This window comes from Pongo abelii, chromosome 8, assembly GCF_028885655.2.
Source record: "Pongo abelii isolate AG06213 chromosome 8, NHGRI_mPonAbe1-v2.0_pri, whole genome shotgun sequence".
Classification (NCBI taxonomy): Eukaryota; Metazoa; Chordata; class Mammalia; order Primates; family Hominidae; genus Pongo; species Pongo abelii.
Genome location: NC_071993.2, coordinates 139,321,808 through 139,340,069, shown reverse-complemented (window position 1 = coordinate 139,340,069; position 18,262 = coordinate 139,321,808). Strand labels below are relative to the sequence as shown.

The following is an 18,262-nucleotide window of genomic DNA, read 5'->3' as shown; positions in this document are numbered from 1 at the left end:
CATCACGATCATCGCCATGAGCACCACCACCATCACCACTACCACCATCACGATCATCACCGTGATCACCATCACCATCACCACCATCACGATCATCGCCGTGATCACCACCACCATCGCCACCACCACCATCACGATCATCGCCAAGATCACCATCACCATCGCCACCATCACGATCATCGCCAAGATCACCATCACCATCACCACCATCACGATCATCGCCGTGATCACCATCACCATCGCCACTACCACCATCACGATCATCGCCGTGATCACCACCATCACCATCACCACGATCATCGCCGTGATCACCACCACCATCGCCACCATCACCACCATCACGATCATCGCCGTGATCACCATCACCATCGCCACCACCACCATCACGATCATCGCCAAGATCACCATCACCATCGCCACCATCACCATCACGATCATCGCCGTGATCACCACCACCATCGCCATCACCACCACCATCACGATCATCGCCGTGATCACCACCACCATCGCCACCACCACCATCACGATCATCGCCAAGATCACCATCACCATCGCCACCATCACCATCACGATCATCGCCGTGATCACCATCACCATCGCCACCATCACCATCACGATCATCGCCGTGATCACCATCACCATCACCATCACCACTACCACCATCACGATCATCGCCGTGATCACCATCACCATCGCCACCACCACCATCACGATCATCGCCATGAGCACCATCACCACTACCACCATCACGATCATCGCCGTGATCACCATCACCATCGCCACCATCACCATCACGATCATCGCCATGATCACCACCACCATCACCACCACCACCATCACGATCATCGCCATGATCACCATCACCATCACCACCACCACCATCACGATCATCGCCATGATCACCACCACCATCACCACCATCACGATCATCGCCATGATCACCATCACCATCACCACCACCACCATCACGATCATCACCGTGATCACCATCACCACCGCCACCATCACGATCATCGCCATGATCACCACCACCATCACCACCACCACCATCACGATCATCGCCATGATCACCACCACCATCACCACCACCACCATCACGATCATCGCCATGATCACCATCACCATCACCACCACCACCATCACGATCATCGCCGTGATCACCACCACCATCACCACCACCACCATCACGATCATCGCCAAGATCACCATCACCATCACCACCACCACCATCACGATCATCGCCAAGATCACCACCACCATCACCACCATCACGATCATCGCCATGATCACCACCACCATCACCATCACCACCATCACGATCATCGCCAAGATCACCACCACCATCACCACCATCACGATCATCGCCATGATCACCACCACCATCACCATCACCACCATCACGATCATCGCCAAGATCACCATCACCATCACCACCACCACCATCACGATCATCGCCGTGATCACCACCACCATCGCCACCATCACCACCATCACGATCATCGCCGTGATCACCATCACCATCGCCATCACCACCACCATCACCATGACCATTGCCAGCACAATCATCACCACCACTATTGTCATCCTCACCATCACCACTATTGTCATCCTCACCATCACTCTGAGAGTTCCCAGGCTGAACTTGGCCCCAGGAATGAGCATTTTCATCCCAGCCCACCTTCCCTTGCTTTGAGTAGCCAAGCAGGTCTCCTCACAGGCATGAGAGTCAAGACCCTGCCTGCTGGGCTGGGTCCTGGAGGTGAACCTGTTGGTGGTGACACTTGTCTTTCCACAACATGGCCTGATATCCTCCCGGTTGTACCTTCCGTCACGTGATAGGAGTCCAGCAGGGACAGATGGTTTTGCTTGTGCAGTCACAGGGGAAGTAGCTCCCAGCAGGGGAACCCAGTTCTGAAGCCTAGTTTTCAACCTAGAAACGTCCTCTGCTCCTCCCAGCCACACCAGATGAAATAGAACAAGACCACACCTCCCACTAGTGAGCAGGCTGTTGTCCCAGAACAGCCACCAGTTTCTCCAGTTCCTCGGGGGAAGGGTGGGAGGTAGACACCAGCCCACACCGACACCTGGACAGCCTTTAGGAATCTGGGCGTGTTTCTGTGCCCGAGTGACCTGCACAAAGTCTGTAGAACATTCTCATTGCACAGTGTGGGTTTAGGCCTCCTCAACTAATCCTGCTCTGTTTATGAAGTTCCAAGTGAAGACCCCATCAGGCAGCTCTGGAGAGCCAGAGCCTGCTGTGCAGGTGTCATTAGGGGCCATTAGGGGCCCTGCGACCTGACCCACATAGGCACCTGAGGTACTGCTGGGCACCTGAGCCACGTGGCCATTTTCACCCCCGTGCCCCTCCCTGGGGTTCCAGCAGTCTCGTGCCTCTCACCTTGTTGGCCTGGTCCAAGGCCTGTTTCCGGTAGTCCAGCTCCTCGTCCAGGTAGCCCTTCTGCTTACTGAACAGCTCCTGAAACACAGGAGGACCGTGCCTCAGTCTCGGATGTCCCACCTGCAGCACCGAGCCGCAGAACCTTGGTGAAGGTGCCACCAACCTTCTCGCTCTCCAGATCCACCATCTTCCGCTGCAGCGCCACCTCTGTCTCCTCAATCTGCTGGAGCCACTGGACACAAACAGAACAAGCAGGACAGTGACCCCTAGGGTCCCCCACCCCGGCTCGTGGAGACAGCTGGGAGAAAAGCCAGGACGGCCTGGGTCTTCCTTCCTCTTTTCCTTAGGGAGGGGAGAGCCCAGCCCTCTCCAGGGAGTCGAGGCTGCGCTGGCATCATGGCCCCACCCCCTCCACTCTCCAGGTGTCCAGGAAGTCTACCCCTGACACCTTCTCCAGGAGAGGAGGGACACTGGCTTGGGGCACCGTGGGAGAGACACATCTGCAGAGCTCTGCCAGGACAGGCAGGGAGGGGTGGCCTGTTTCTCCAAACCCCTATGTGCCAGGAGCACCCCTTCTCCTTGCTGTGGGAGGCCCAGCCCACCAGGCAGGTCAGGGCTAGTGGTGGGACTAGGAGCAGGTAGTGGGCTGGGTGGCCCCAGAAGGGGGTCAGGGTAAGTTGAACAGAGAACGCTGCCTGCAGACTCACCATACCTTCCCGCCTTTGGAAGGAAACGCAGACAGGGTTGGTGACAGAGCAAAGTGGAGCTGAATCTGTCCTTTGCAAAGATACACAGTGGGTGCTGTCTGACCTGAGTGTGCCAGATCTCCCAGAGCAGACGGGGCTTAGTGGACCCCCCAAACCCGGCCCTGCAGGCCCTCCTCCCGAGATCACCTTTTCTGAGCTGAGCAGGGCAGGAGACCCCAGGAGCCCAGCCCTCTCCCAAGTGTCCACACAGCTGCTATTACCTTTTCGGCCAAGGTCAGGACTGTCCTGGCTTGTATGACAACCACCTGCTCCTCATTGGTCAGGTTCTGCACCCAAAAGCAGAACACAGGTGCAGTCAGAAGCAGTGCCTTTGGGGGTGAGGGTGGGTGATGGATGCATGGGGAGGTTGACTGGGGAGACTGACTGGGGACACCTGGGTGGGGGCCACAGCTAAAAAGCGCTTTGACTGACATCTCTCTCCCAGCATCTCTGACACTCTTGACTTGAGCTTGTTCCCTCCAGGTGCTGTCGATTTTGTTTTCTCTCATCCTCCCTCTGCTGGTAACCACCAGGTCTAGGTAACCAGCTGAGGCAGATGCGTATGCACTGCTCAATGCAGGCAGGCCACCACTACATCCCCAGCAGCGGCTGCTGCTCTGCCCAGCATCTGTCCCCTTCTGTGTTTAAAGCCAGCCTCTGCATATGCACCTGAGGTTATTAAAACACCACTTGGGAACAGTGGAGGAGAGACCACATGTTCATGGCTGTGAAATGGCTGAATCCCTGAAAGGTTTTGTCTCTTTTATGCATGTTTTATTCATGCTTCCTCCCTACCCGAGGGGCCCCTGGGTGGCCCTTCTGGGTAGAGTGATTATGGCTTTGGATGTGGGCACCTCACACTCTCAGACTCTGCTGCAGCCTGCATCCAGACCAGGGCTACCAGGCCCCAGCTCGTGAGGCCTCTCTGATTCTTGCCAGCTCACTCCAAAAGCCCTGTCCATGTCGTTCTCTCCCTAGAGTGCAAGCTCCCTAACAGCAGGCATCTCTTGCTGTCCCCCAACCCCAAACTCTGCACAGGGTCTCCCACAGGGGGAGTCAGGCTCGGTCTGTAGTCCATGGTGGGGGCCAGCTGCACTCCTGACTCAGGCAAGAATCTCATCCTGCATGGCTGGGGCCGGGTGCCCTCATCTCTCCTGCCCTGCTCCCTTTTCCCATGGCAGGTCTGGGCAGGCCACAGACCTCTCCCAACACTTTAAGTTGGGGAGGCTGAGCAGGTGGCTTCAGGGTGACTGAGGGAATCTACCTAGATGTGATTAAACCACAAGTTGCATGTGAAGTTAACACTGATTGCACAGCCAGGCTGGAAGGGCCATGGTCAGCCCACTGTCAGGAGCTCCCCAGCATCTCCACAGGTCCCCTGAGCTTAAGCCTGGCCATGAGCCCTCCAGTCTCCAACCTCCTCCGTCCCTGGACTCTGTGACGATGGCCTCAGAGGCTGCATGATGACTGCAGGGCTGTCACACTCAGTGGCACTCTTGGTGGACAGCTATGGGGCTGGGCAGGAACCCTGAAATAGGCCTGGGTGGGGCTGGGTGCCCCCAACTCTGTCACTACATCAGCTCTGTGACCCTGGGCAGTGCCTATGGGGACTCAGCTTCCCCAACTGTGAATCAGAGTTGCCCAATACAGTTCCCAAGACCTCATGATGGGGCTGATACCCAGGACTGGACCCCAGAGATGTCAGGTCCACGGCCACCCTGCTGTGGTTCTTCGGCCACCTATGACCACAATGGAGCCCCCAGGTCTGAAAGAAGCAGACCCACACCCAGAGCCTCCCTGCTGAAAGCACCCCTGCCCTGTGCCTCACTGCTCCCCAGGGGCTGGGCAGGCAAGGGGAGAAGGGAGTCCTCGGATGCAGAGCCCTGGCTGGAGGCAGTGGAAGGTCAATGAAGGTAGGATGATGGATGGATGGATGGAGGGAGGGAGGGGCTCTGGATAGATGGAAGGATAAAGGATGAAGGATGGAAAGATGGATAAATAGCTTATGGAGGATGGATGAATGAATGAATGGTGGAGGATGCATAGATAAATTATAGAGGGTGGATGGATTGATAGATGGATTCTGGAGAATGGATGAATGAATGGAGGATGAAGGAAGGATGGATGGCAAATGAATAGATGGATTATGAAGGATCGATGGATTATGGAGGATGAATGGGAGATGGATGGATGGGTGAAAGGTTAATGGGTAGAGGATGGTAGATGGAGAAGGAATGGATGGAGGATGGTGGATAGAGGACAGATGGAGGATGGAGAATGGATGGATTAGGGATGATGGATGATAGATGGATAGAGGATGGATGGACAGATTGTGGATGATGGATAAATGGACGGATTAAGGATGATGGATGAAGGATAGATGAAGGATGGAGGATGGATAGATGGATTATGGAGGACGGATAGATGGATTATGGAGGACGGACAGATGGATTATGGAGGACGGACAGATGGATTATGGAGGACAGATAGATGGATCATGGAGGACGGATAGATGGATTATGGAGGATGGATAAATGAATTGTGGAGGACGGATACATGGATTATGGAGGATGGATGGATGGATTACACAGGATAGATGGATAGATGGATATAAGACAGAGCATGAACGAAGGGCTAGGTAGATGGTGCATTGATGGGGAATAAATGGATGGAGAGCGGAGGATTAGTGATGGGTGGATGAGAAGTGGGATGAAGTGGTGCATTTACTTTGCCCACTCAGTAATTAACATTCTTTCAAGGAGTTTGCCATAGAAATTGGAACTCTGCCCCAAATGAAATTTAGGGGTTATCTATAGAGTCTGCTTCTTCCCCCAAGCCAAGGAAGTGGAACCCCTAAGGGTCTTGGTTTGTCTAAGAGCAACAGCCACCCCATCCTCACAGCAAGTATGGAAGGGCTGAAAGAGAGATCCCAGAAGCTGGGCAATGTGATGGGAAGTGCCATCAGCTGGAAGAACCAGGTGTGCACAGCAGAGGCCCCAGTGGGCCCTGGAGCAATGTGAGGAAGGCTCCGATTCTGAGCAGGCTCTGGGCCTCGTGGAGGGTCTCAGGCAGGGTGGCCCATGGCAGGGCTGTGGGAGGCTGGCAGGGCTTCCTGGACCCCAGAGGGGCTGGGCTGGGGTTTGTGGGTGTGAGAGGCATGCACAAGCCAGGAGAGCGACATACACTTACGGCGTTATCGCCCAGGATGTCCAGCTTCTTCATCAGCTCCGCGACCACAATGTCCTAAGGCACAGAGGACAGGCAGGGGTGAGCGGCCACAGGGTGGGCAGAGGGGGCGGGGAAGGGCAGGGTGGGCAGAGGGGGCGGGGAAGGGCAGGGTGGGCAGAGGGGGCGGGGAAGGGCAGGGTGGGCAGAGGGGGCAGGGAAGGGCAGGGGGGGCAGAGGGGGTGGGGTGGGGAGGGGGCAGGGGTGAGGCGGGGCAGGGAGGGGGCAGGGGTGAGGCAGGGCGGGGAGGGGGCAGGGGTGAGGCGGGGCGGGGAGGGGGCAGGGGTGAGGCAGGGCGGGGAGGGGGCAGGGGTGAGGTGAGGCGGGGCAGGGAGGGGGCAGGGGTGAGATGGGGCGAGGAGGGGGTGAGGTGGGGCAGGGAGGGGGCAGGGGTGAGGTGGGGTGAGGAGGGGGTGGGGTGGGGCAGGGGTGAGGTGGGGCAGAGAGGGGGCAGGGGTGAGGTGGGGCGGGGAGGGGGTGGGGTGGGGCAGGGGTGAGGTGGGGCGGAGCAGGCAGAAGGGGCGGGGCTCACCGTCACGCCTTCGGCCTCACAGTACACCTGGAGGGGGCTCTTCCCGTCCACGAAGGGCGTGTGGTGGAAGTTGATGGCGGGTGACTTCCTCTCCCTCTCCTAGGACAGAGGGGCAGAAGGGTGAGCCGCTCCCCTCCCATCCCTTCCCTCTAAGAGGGCTGTGCTGGGGCCTGAGGAACACGGGCCAAGACCATGGAACCAGGGATCAACACAGCGTTTATGAAAACCAAACCGCAGCAGCAGCAGTGGTGGCAGAATCTGCACTGGACCTGGACCTGCCCAGAAGGACTGCGCCTGTGTATTCGCTGACCCCAGATGGGCTGGGCAGAGTTCATCATACTCTGGCCACGTGGCCTGGGCAGTCCCCACCCTGAGCCCACAGGCACATCCCTCAGTGAATCCCAGGGCCCATGGGGAGGATCAGGGGAGGGGCTGCAGGTTGCATCCCCTGCAGGCCTGACCAGAGGAGCCTCTGGAGGACACAGGCTGGCAGTGCTGCCACTGTCCCCACAGGCAAGCCCACGTGGCCGAGGTCGTCCACACATGGAGTGATCACACAACTGCCCTGTCCTCCCGCAGTGGACGGGAGGGCTCTAAGAGGCAGCTCCAGCTGGACTCTGAGGCTCCAGGTGCTGGCCTGAGACGGAGGCCTCAGGGCTGTGTGTGGTGCTCCGCAGGGGCAGCCCGTGTGGGCCACTTCCTCCCAGCCCCACAGGTGGACCACCCTTGTCATGAAACAATCACAGCGACGTGGCTGCCCACACCCAGCCTGAGCTGCCCCGTGGGATCCCCCTCCTCCCTCCTCCTGTGCAGGTCATGGCAGAGGACACAGGGCCAGGGACGGCAGGGCACAGGCAAAGGGCTCCCAGTCACCCCGTGGCCCCCACTGCCCTCACTCAGGGGCAAGAAACAAACGTCTGCCGACCACGGAGGCCTGGACACAGCCCCACACCAGCTGCAGCAGGGACAGACTTGCCGGCTCCTCGCGGGTGGATGGAGGACAGGCGGATGGAGGAGGGACGTGCCGGCTCCTCGCCCCACAGGTCTGGAGCAGATGCTGCACTGTCAATCGTAGTGCTTTTGTTTTGTTTTCCCTGCATGACACTGAGCTCCATGGCCCATTTCCCCCATGTTTACACGTGCTTTGGGCGGCCGGCCTCATCCTTCGTAGGAAGAGGTGGTCCCTGCACGACACTGAGCTCCACGGCCCATGTTCCCCATTGGATGTTTGGACGGCCGGTATGAAGAGGTGGCAGTTTATGGCCATTTGCCTCTTTCCTCCCTGACGGCCTTGTGGGTTCATGTTCTTCAGGGGTTTGTGTGGGTTAGGAAGGCTGAGGACTGGATCCCTGACACGGCCACAGGCCACAGTGCTGGCCATCCGCTCAGCTACCTCAAGCTCCAGGATCCTGAACTCCAGCAGCTCGTTTTGGTCTCTGGCATCCTGCACCTCGTGTCTGAGCCGAGCCTCTTCCGTCTCCATTTGTTTGATCTGCAACATAAAAGATGCGTGAGGTGAGGGGTCTTGTTCTCTCTCACCAGAGGTCTTGGGAGGTCAACTCCAGGCTGACTGGACAGCTGCTGGATGCTGGGGAGGCCAGTTGGCTGGCCTGGCGCCCAGAGCCCTGGAAGCTCCTCACAGCCCTGGGTATGTTTGGGTTTGTCCTAGTGAGACAGCCTAGCCATCCGGTGGTGGGCGGGGCTGGGCAGGCAGCACGGCATACCACAAGCCAGGAGCCTGGGGGCCTTAGTGGGGGCTCTGAGCTAGGATGAGGAAGGGAGGCTGTGGAGGGTAAATGTCCCAAGTGGCTCCCTGGTGCCCCTTGGAGCCCAGGCTGTGCCCAATGGAAGGAGCGGGTACCATGGCTGCCTGGCCACCGGTATTCACTTGGCTAATTAAGGGGCTGTTTAAACGGAACCAGTTACAAGTAAAGCGGATGCAGGAGTCCCCTACACCTTCCAAAGGGTCAAGGGGCACAGCCCATGGCATGTGTCCTCAGCAGCCTCATGGCGGCAGGGGCCACCAGGGGCAGACAGCTGCGTCCATCCCCTGGAGCTGAGCTCGGGGGACTGAGGGGCCTGCTCCGATGCTCAGGGGACCAAGATAAACTCAGAAGCATTGCATCGTTGGAGCGAGCCAGCTCAGTGGGAGCTAGACCCTCCCGCAGGGCCAGCTGTGTGCCGCTGCACAGTGGGCCTGCCGTGGAACACCTGCAGGGCCAGGAATGTGACCCGCACCCAGTGTAGCCAGAGAAAAGCATGGCTCCAAGTGTGCACATGGGCATGTGTGTACATGCACAAGCATTTCTGTGTGCGTGCCAGCATTTATGTGTGCATGTGTTCAAGTGTGCATGCAAGCATTTCTGTGTGCCCATGTTCAAGTGTGCGCGCAGGTGTTTACGTGTGTGCGTGTTTAAGTGTGTGCCCTTAAGTGCATGTGAATCTCTGCCTGTGCCAGCATTTACGTGGCACACACAGCATTGTGCTGAGCCCTGTGGAAACAGCGCTTCTAATTTAAGAGATGTTCCGTGTGTCCACGGGAAACACGGGGGTGTCGTTCGCCATTCAAGATGTGAACCAAGCCTAAAGCAGGACCCCCAGAGGGCATGACCAGCCCTGGGCTGGCAGCAGTGCAGAGGCTGCGTCAGACACCCCTGTTTGTCTGAAGCTCTGTCCTGCTGGCACACATCAGACTCATCAACCAGGCTGCCCTAGCTTCTCCCCAGAGGGCCGCACCTGCCAGTGTGAGACACTGCTACCTCCTCAGGACACCTGTCCCTGCCCATGGACAAGTGGGGTGGGGGGTCACACGGAGCACCCCTCACCTGTGCGTGGTAATGACAACCCTGCTGGCCTTCCTGCCCCTGGACCCGTAGCCAGCCCCACCCCTGCCTCATGCCACATCACCTGCTCCCACAGTTGTGAGGTGCACCCCTCTTGGGATGGCCCTGGACTGCCCAGACCTAAGTCTAGGGCCCTCAGTGCTGCGACTCCCTCTTTAACCCAGTGCACGCAGCAGCTGAGCCAGATGGGCCTGATGTGGTGGGGAGGTGCCCTGAGAGAAACCTGCGCTCCCGTCCCTGCACCCCCGGCAGAAGCTAAGGCCACTGAGAGCAGCCTGGCCACACACTGCATGTTCTGATCTGTTTTATGTCTGATAAAGTCTTCCAGACCACAAAGCCCAGGCCGGGTGGGGGTGGGGGTGGGCAGCACTTCAGGAGCCTCTTGTCATCCGGGACCAAGAAAGCCTGGACCTGGGCCTGCCAGGTGACACCCTGGCGAAGTCTCAAACATGCACTCCCTCAGCCAGGCTGGTCCATGGGCTCTTCCTTGAGGACCCTTCAGCTTCCCCACAAGCGTTGCTGGAAGGAGACTTCCCTGACCCAGCCACGCTTCCCAGGGGGATGATTCTAGTGGTCTCAATAAAGCTCCTCTGTCACGATGCTCTAACCAGCCCACCCACAGAACCATCAGCACAACAGGACACGAATGGAGATGCTGCTGCAGATAGGGGCCTGCCTGGACCCAGGAGAACAGGCCCCAGCTCCCTCTGTCCAGGCCATCCTCCTCCCCAGGGCTCCTGACGGGGTCCCACAGGAGGGAGCGGAGCAGAAGGGGGCTGGGACAGAGTCATTCAGAAGCCTCAGCCCTCGCTCCACCCTTCAGCCCCACAGGGACCACTGCAACCCCCAGGAGCATAGAGCAAGTCCTGCCAGGGCCTCCAGGGGTTCGGGGCTCACCTTTTCCACAAGCTCTTGATTTCTCCGGTACAGCGCCTGCTTCTCTTCAATCCACTTCATGTCCTTGGAAATGGAATTGAAAGAAATAAAGACACTGAGGGAGGAACTCATAAACCAACGTTTAAATCGTGATGTGGCAGAACACCAAAGACCAGTCTGGCCAACGTGGCAAAGCCCCATCTCTACAAAAAATACAAAAATTAGCCGGGCGTGGTGGCGCATGCCTGTGGTCCCAGCTACTCAGGAGGCTGAGGTGGGAGGATGGCTTGAGCCCAGGAGGTCAAGGCTTTAGAAAGTTATGATCGCACCACTGAAGCTTGTCTTCAGGTGCAGCCAAATACCCCCCACCCACATGTGCCCCCACGCCCGAGCAGATGGCTGCAGGCTCACCTGCCCCTGCTCTGCCAGGGCCTTCTCCAGGTCCTCTATCCGCGCCTGCGCCCTCTGCACTTCGGCTTGTAGCTGCTCACGGGTCTGTAGGACGGGAGGAAAGATACATCAAATTTTCTCTAAAAGCCGGGACAGACAGCACACACACTCGCGAGACGTCAGAAGGGTCTGTCTTTTGGTTCAGTTCATTGAGAAGTGACTATTCGCCCTTCCTTTGGAAGAGATGCTTTCTAAGAGAGAGAGAACTGTTTTGTTTTGTTTTGTTTTTTTGAGACAGGGTTTGGCTCTGTCATCCAGACTGGAGCTCAGTGGCACAATCTTGCCTCACTGTAACCTCCGCCTCCCAAACTCAAGTAATCCTCCCGCCTCACCATCCTGAATAGCTGGGACCACAGGTTTGCGCCACCACACCCCGCTGGGACCACAGGCGTGCGCCACCACACCCCGCTGGGACCACAGGCGTGCGCCACCACACCCCACTAATTTTTGTATTTTTTGTAGAGACGGGGTTTCACCATGTTGCCCAGGCTGGTCTCAAACTCCTGAGTTCAAGCAATCCGCCTGCCTCAGCCTCCCAAAGTGCTGGGATTACAAGAGTGAGCCACTGTGCCCACTGAAGGGAGAAATTTAAGGCTTATTTGAAGCAAGAGATCTCACTTAGATTCTAAGGGGAAACTCTGCAGGTTAATTTTGAGGGCCTGTTAGGAGAAATCTTTGTTCACAAGATGACACAGCCAATGAGGATGACTGAGGCCTAGCGTGTGCTCAGCCCTGCCGGGTGCCAGCCAGAAGGCTTTGTTCAAGGGACTCTCCACATGGACCCGCTGGAAGCCCCGGGTGGTGCCGCTGCCTGTGCGGGTGGTGCCGCTGCCTGTGCGGGTGGTGCCGCTGCCTGTGCGGGAGCTGCCTCAGCCCAGGGCTCGCTGCCTTCCTGAATTTTGTGTTCCTTAACTGACTCCCAGAGCCCGCCCCACATCTGCAGGAAAAGCCCTGGCATTTTCCCCGTCAGCATCCTGGTTTGTGAAGTCCCTCCCGAGTGCCACCGAGGCTTCTAGCCGAGGTCTGAGCCACGTCCCTTAATTCAGTTTGCTCTGGTGGCTCCGAACCATGGGGCCACAGTGGCTCCTGCTCTCCCTGGGGACAGCTTCCAAGGGAGGGGTGCGTTTCGGGACAGGACGCAGGGTCAGAGGATCCATCAGCCGGGGTGGGAGGTGGGCGAAGGCGTGGCCTGTGGTGCCCCCCAGGCTGTCCTGGGCTCCTCCCATCAACCCCGGCCTCTTCCCTCCCTTAAGGGGTCACAATCGTGGATGTGAGCCCTTGGGTTGGAGAATGCTTAGCAGAGGGAATTCCAGTTAGTCCTAACCCTGTTTCCAGACAGGGAAACGGAGCCCACAGAGGGCTGTGGGCCCCCTGCAGCCTCAGGACCGTGGCAGGGATGGGCCCACGTCCATGTCTTCAGACGCCTGTCCTCTCCTGCTCCCTTCCTTATCCTGAGGCTTCCTCGATTTCCACAGTGAGGAGTGACATTTCCAGTTATAATACAGAATCAGACTGTGGGATGCCGGCTAGTCTGTTTTCTTCATTAATCTTTTCTGTATCTTCCAGTTTTTAAAATAACCATGCAGCACTTCTGGGCATCAGATTTTCCTCTGATTCTAAATGACATTAAAAATTTTTTTACATGCAATTTGGACATTTTTACTCTCTAAGCAAAGCTTCTGAGTTCTTTGTTTTCATGTGGCCCCTGAGCAAATGTTTCTCTGGCACCCGACAGGAAAAAGGGAAGACAGGACGCTTCCTCCAGCTCCTCCAGCTCCCGGTGAGCTTGGCCAGGAGGATGCGGCTGCTGCCCCGCCCCTGCTGTGAGGGAGAAAGGCTGGGCCCATGAGGCTCTGGGATGTCTCGGGGCTGCTGTGCTTTATGATGCTCTGAACCGAGGCCTTGACTTTTTCCTTTCTCCAAGGGTCATGCAAAAATTAAGTCAAAGTGAAAGAGGCGATATTTAAAGTCCCCAGTTGCGCAGACAAATCTCTCCGAGCCTGAGGAGGGGGAGTCCCCTCCAGGGCCAGGCCCCCCCCCCCCACTCAGGACAGGAGGAGGGCACGGAGGAGTGGAGCTCTCTCTTAATTTTCACAACAGACATCCCCAGTGAGGTGCCAGAAAGGCAGGAGGAAAACCAGCCATGTCACCAGGGTGGTCTGGGTGGACAGAGGGTGAGGCCAGCGGCTCCCTGGGGCACTAACGTGGACCACGCTGGGGATGCTCTGCGGACACTCTCCCCTCGCCCCCAAGAGGTCCGTCCCCCACCCAGCTTAGCCACCCTAAGTTGCAGAATCGCCAGACACTGGCGTCTCCGGCCCTGCAGGGTGGTTGTGGGATGGGGAGGCCGACGGGAACCCCACACCCGACAGCTGCCCGCTCCGGAGAACCTCTCAGCTCCCCCAGAAAGCAGCCCGTCTCGCTGTGAGGGGTACCAGGTTCAGGTCCTCCAGCGGCTTCCCCTCCGACACTCAGTAAGAGAGAGTGGGGCGGCAAGAGGACCCCCGACCCACGACCCACGCTCTCTCCACAAGGCCTGGTGCCTGCACTGCCCTCCACGGCCCGCAGAGGGCACCCGCCAGCCACACTGGGGCCTTTCCTGGGGGACGACGCTAAGGTGAGCCAGGCAAGTGCGTGGAGGGACACGGCTGCTGGGGTCCTGCCCAGTGGGGAGGCTGGGGGAGAGGGGCCAGGGCCAGGGCAGGCACAGCCTGTGTGAGCTCAGCCTTTGAGGATGAATGACCTCCACAAATTTCAACACCGAGCTCGGTGCTGCCATGGGTCATCGCCACGCTGCCAACAGTGGAAGAGGAGGTTTGGAAGGAGACCCACCCTGGGCACTGTGGACCCCTGCCACCACTACCACCCCGTCTCCCCCAGGACCCTCACTCACACCTGTGCCTGGCACCGCTCTGGGCCAGTCCCTCCCACCTGGGCCAACTCCCAGCACCGGGCTCCCCAATCCCTGGTTTTGATCGGCTTCCATGGGCACCCCTAGGACTGGAGGCAAGCGCAGGAGAGGAGGGGCCCGGGCCCAGGAGGGCTAGTGAGCGGGGTGTCCCAGCCCAGGCCATGGGGTCAAGCGGGAAGACACCAGGGGGCCGGAACGCGCGCAGTGGAAGTCATGTAGACCTTAACTTCTCGCTCTGCGTCTAGCGTCCCTCCAACCTGCTCCTGCAACAAGGCGTAGGCGCGCTGCAGGGCCTGGTACTCCATGGTCAGCTGCCGGAACCTCAGCTCCGTCTCCTCCTTGGCCATGCCCTGGAGAGACACGGATGCCACACATGCACAGAGACGCAGCGTCAGTGGCTAGCACCTCCTCTGACGGTGGGGCCCCGGGACTTCCCTTCTCCCCAGACATCAAATGGTGTGTGTGGGCGGGGGGGGGTCTCTCTATCAGCATGAGGGAGGGGACCTGCTCCAGTGTGCAGGGAGCCGCGGCTGCCTGGGGACTCAGTGCTGTTTGGAGAAAGGTTTCCCTGGGGAGGGGAGCACTGAGCCCTGGGATGGGAGCTGAGCCGGCTGCACGGCTGAGGCCAGGGTGAGCCTGCTGGGCTGATGGCCATAGCCAGGAGCTCGGCTGGGGCTCCCGCTTGCTAGCCAGGCTGCCCTGACCCAGCAGACCCTCTGTTACCAACCAGGCCTGCACACGCTCTGCTCTGCTGAAACATGTCCCGGGAAGAAAGCTGGGCTTTGTGAAGGGAGTAAAGTACCCCAGGCAGCATGTCTCCTCCCAGGCGCCCTCCTGCAGGCTCACCCTGCTAGCTGCAGTGCCCCCCACCATCCCAGGGAGAAGACAGGTGAGCCTGCTGCTGCCTTCAAAGGGTCCCGGTGGGCCCCCAGGGCTGGAAGGGTTGGCAATGTCTAGGAGTGACTGAGCCCAGAAGCCTCGGCCTGGCCCAATTCCCCTGCCCCACCCTGCACCTGAGGCTGTGAGAGGATGTCTTAGATCCCTCAACAGGTCTGTGGCCATTGGGCCACCCTCCAGGGTCTGCCACGGGAGGCCCAATCCTTGGCTGTGCCATTGGCTGTGGACCCCACTCCTTGTCCCACAGCCACAGGGCCTGGGTCCCACAACACCAAGCCCCGACCTGGTGCTGAAATGGCTGCCTGGACCTGAGGGTAGCCATCCTTCTGGAAGAAGGGGCTGGTGGGCAGAAACGCTTGTGCTGTTATCAGAAAGAAAACTCCTGCTCAACATCCCTCTCACCCTAATGTGCTCTTGGCACTGGGACCAAACTCCCTGATGAGTGGTTCAGACCCTCCTGGGGAGGCCCCTTAGGAAGGGAGAGCTCGCTGTACCCCTCTGCAGAAGGGGCATAGGCTCAATGGCAGGAGGAGGCATTGAGGCTTCATGGGAGCAAGAGCGGGCCTCAGCCCACACCCCAAGCCACGTCATGGGAGCTTCTCGCCATGCCCGAGCTGGCTATCAGCGGGTCAGTGCCAGTGAGGGCCACCAAGGGCTTCCCCATGAAAAGCCGGCAGCCCATGCCCAGCCAAGCCCAGGACATAGCAGGAGACCCTCATTACCTCCTCCAAGCCCAGGACCCAGCAGAAGACCCTCGTTACCTCCTCCAAGTCATCATCCGGGGTGCACGGGGTCTGGTCCGTCCTGTCTGTTTGGTAAGAGATGGAGGAACCGTCGGATTCCAGGGAAGCCTCTTCATCGTATCCAAAGAATGTCTCCACAACCACCGGCTTGTGACCGAAATGCAACGTGTCAGTTCAAACCAGACCCAGCCACAGCCGCCTTCTCCCGCCGCCTCCTCTTGCTGCCCAACGATGGGGGCCGCAGCCCCACCCTGCAACACACTCCCATCTCTGTCCCTGGCCGCCCTGGCACAGGCCGAGGAGGTGGCCTGGGTGTGAGGGGGGCTCTATGGCAAGGCTGGCGGGGCGGGTGGGAAAGGGGCCTGGAGTCCCGTGGGTGAGCGGGTCCTGGTCCTGCCCTTAGTGGTGGGGAATGAAGCCCTTCGTGGGGCATCGTTCCTGCGGTTCCCTGAGGATGGTGCCCGGGGTAACAGGATCGATGGTGGGTGCCTTCCCTGTGTGATCTCATTCCCAGTGATGCATTTCTGTTCTATTTTTTAAAGTTTCAGTCCTTGACTGATTGGAATAAAAACAAAGACGGGGTCCTCCGTCAGCTGGTATGAGAGGCCCTGCCTTCGGGGACCCCCCAGGTTCACCCCGACATCTGCATCTTTAGGGTCCCCTCACCCCTGCCTTCGAGAATCGAAGGGGGACTCATCTGGGTCCCCTTTAGAAGTGTTACAAAATGGAAAGCCCGCCATCTTCTTCAGTCCCTTCTGCCGTGGCCACGGTGGCCTCCAGGTCTCCTCCCAGTTCTTCTGCCAGAACCTTCCAGCAAAACTCCCTCAGGGACCCCAGGGCCACCCGACTTCCCCTACCCCCTGCCAACCACTGGCCCCTGTCCTGTGTGCCTCCCCACACCCTGTGTCCTCCCTTCGCAGGGCCAAGGCGTCTGCTGGACACTTTCAAATCCCGGAGGGGTCCTGAGCAGGGAGAGCCTGGACAGCTCCTCCTCTCCACCTTTCCGAGGGCAAGTGTTTGTGACCGAGGAGCATCTAACAGTCTAACAGCGAAAAAACACTGCTGACAGCTTAAAAGCCACACACACACACACACACACTCACATACTCACACACACATACAAACACACTTACATACTCACACACACATACACACACACTTACATACTCACACACACACTCACACATACATACACACATACACACACAGATGCATACACACTCACATGTATGCACTCATGTACACATACACACACATGCATACACTCACACACATACACATACACACACACACACACAGACACACTCTTAACATAAAGCAGGAGATGAGTTAGGTCCTTTGGTAGCTGCTCCAAAGCCTCCCTTAATAAAAATCATAGGTTTATCACAAAGGATTCTACTGTAGAGAAATGATGACAGGTGTTCACATTTCCTGGGGACGTGGGTCTGCCCTGTGGAGGCTGTGGATGAGGCTGCCGCAGGCTGCAGGTGTGGCCGAGGATGGTGAACGGCAGGACAGGCGAGCGTGGGGTGTATGGCACAGCCAGGACAGGTGAGTGTGAGCATCCGCAGCCGCCCGTCCTCAGAGCCGTGCATCCCACAGGTCATGGGGACTCGGACCCTACACAGGCAGTGAGGACACCAGAGCCGGCACCTCTTCATTGCTAGTGTTGCTGGTATGGTTGTTACCAATTCCTATCTTCTCTTGGAAATTTGAAAGAAACAAATTTATTAAAAATGATAAACAATATTTTCTTTGGGTCCTATTTTGGTCATTTCACAGTAACAATTTTTAGAAATAATAAAAATTTTTTTCATCTCCAAAGACTAATTCCTATTAAGCACACGCCAGCACGCTCTCCACACACATCAGCACTCTCCACACACGTGGGCGCAGTCCTTAGCACACACACCCAGTGCCCTCCACACACACCGGCGCACCCCTCTCCACACACACCAGCACTCTCCACACACGCGGGCACAGTCCTCTCCACACACACCCGGCATACTCTCCACACACGCGGGCGCGGTCCTCTGCGCACACACCCGGCGTACTCTCCACACACGCGGGCGCGGTCCTCTGCGCACACACCCGGCGTACTCTCCACACATGCAGGCGCGGTCCTCTGCGCACACACCCGGTGTACTCTCCACACACGCGGGCGCGGTCCTCTCCACACACACCCGGCATACTCTCCACACACACGGGCGCGGTCCTCTGCGCACACACCCAGTGCCCTCCACACACACCGGCGCACCCCTCTCCACACACACCAGCACTCTCCACACACGCGGGCGCAGTCCTCTCCACACACACCCGGCATACTCTCCACACATGCGGGCGCGGTCCTCTGCGCACGCATCCAGCGTACTCTCCACACACGAGGCGCGGTCCTCTGCGCACACACCTGGCATACTCTGCACACGTGCCTGTGCGCTGTTCCTTACCTTGGGAAGTTTTGCCATTTTCTTTCTTTGCTTCCGGAATCTTAACAGCTTGTCCCGCTCCTGCGGAAGCCAGTTGAAGAGGTTGTGTTAGTGGTGGAACAGCTCCACCGGTTTCAGTCCACAGTTTACTGCCCGCGTGCCATCATTTGGATGACAGGGAAGACGGCGTCTGGGCTGGCTGTCCCCACACCACA

At 58.3% G+C, this 18,262-nt stretch overlaps 1 protein-coding gene across 2 annotated transcripts in view; it reads right to left on the bottom strand.

The window, feature by feature from the left end:
• JAKMIP3 (Janus kinase and microtubule interacting protein 3) overlaps positions 1-18,262 on the bottom strand; it is a 120,575-nt gene that overhangs the window by 29,578 nt on the left and 72,735 nt on the right. For both annotated transcript variants that reach the window (XM_024253819.3, XM_063727825.1), the window contains exons 9-19: positions 18,069-18,128; positions 15,640-15,768; positions 14,203-14,331; positions 11,032-11,115; positions 10,642-10,704; positions 8,295-8,393; positions 6,902-7,000; positions 6,328-6,387; positions 3,366-3,431; positions 2,562-2,630; positions 2,399-2,476 (exon numbers count right to left, since the gene is read on the bottom strand). In XM_024253819.3, the coding sequence (XP_024109587.2) occupies positions 2,399-2,476; positions 2,562-2,630; positions 3,366-3,431; positions 6,328-6,387; positions 6,902-7,000; positions 8,295-8,393; positions 10,642-10,704; positions 11,032-11,115; positions 14,203-14,331; positions 15,640-15,768; positions 18,069-18,128 (936 nt within the window). The remainder of the gene's footprint in view (positions 1-2,398; positions 2,477-2,561; positions 2,631-3,365; positions 3,432-6,327; positions 6,388-6,901; positions 7,001-8,294; positions 8,394-10,641; positions 10,705-11,031; positions 11,116-14,202; positions 14,332-15,639; positions 15,769-18,068; positions 18,129-18,262) is intronic.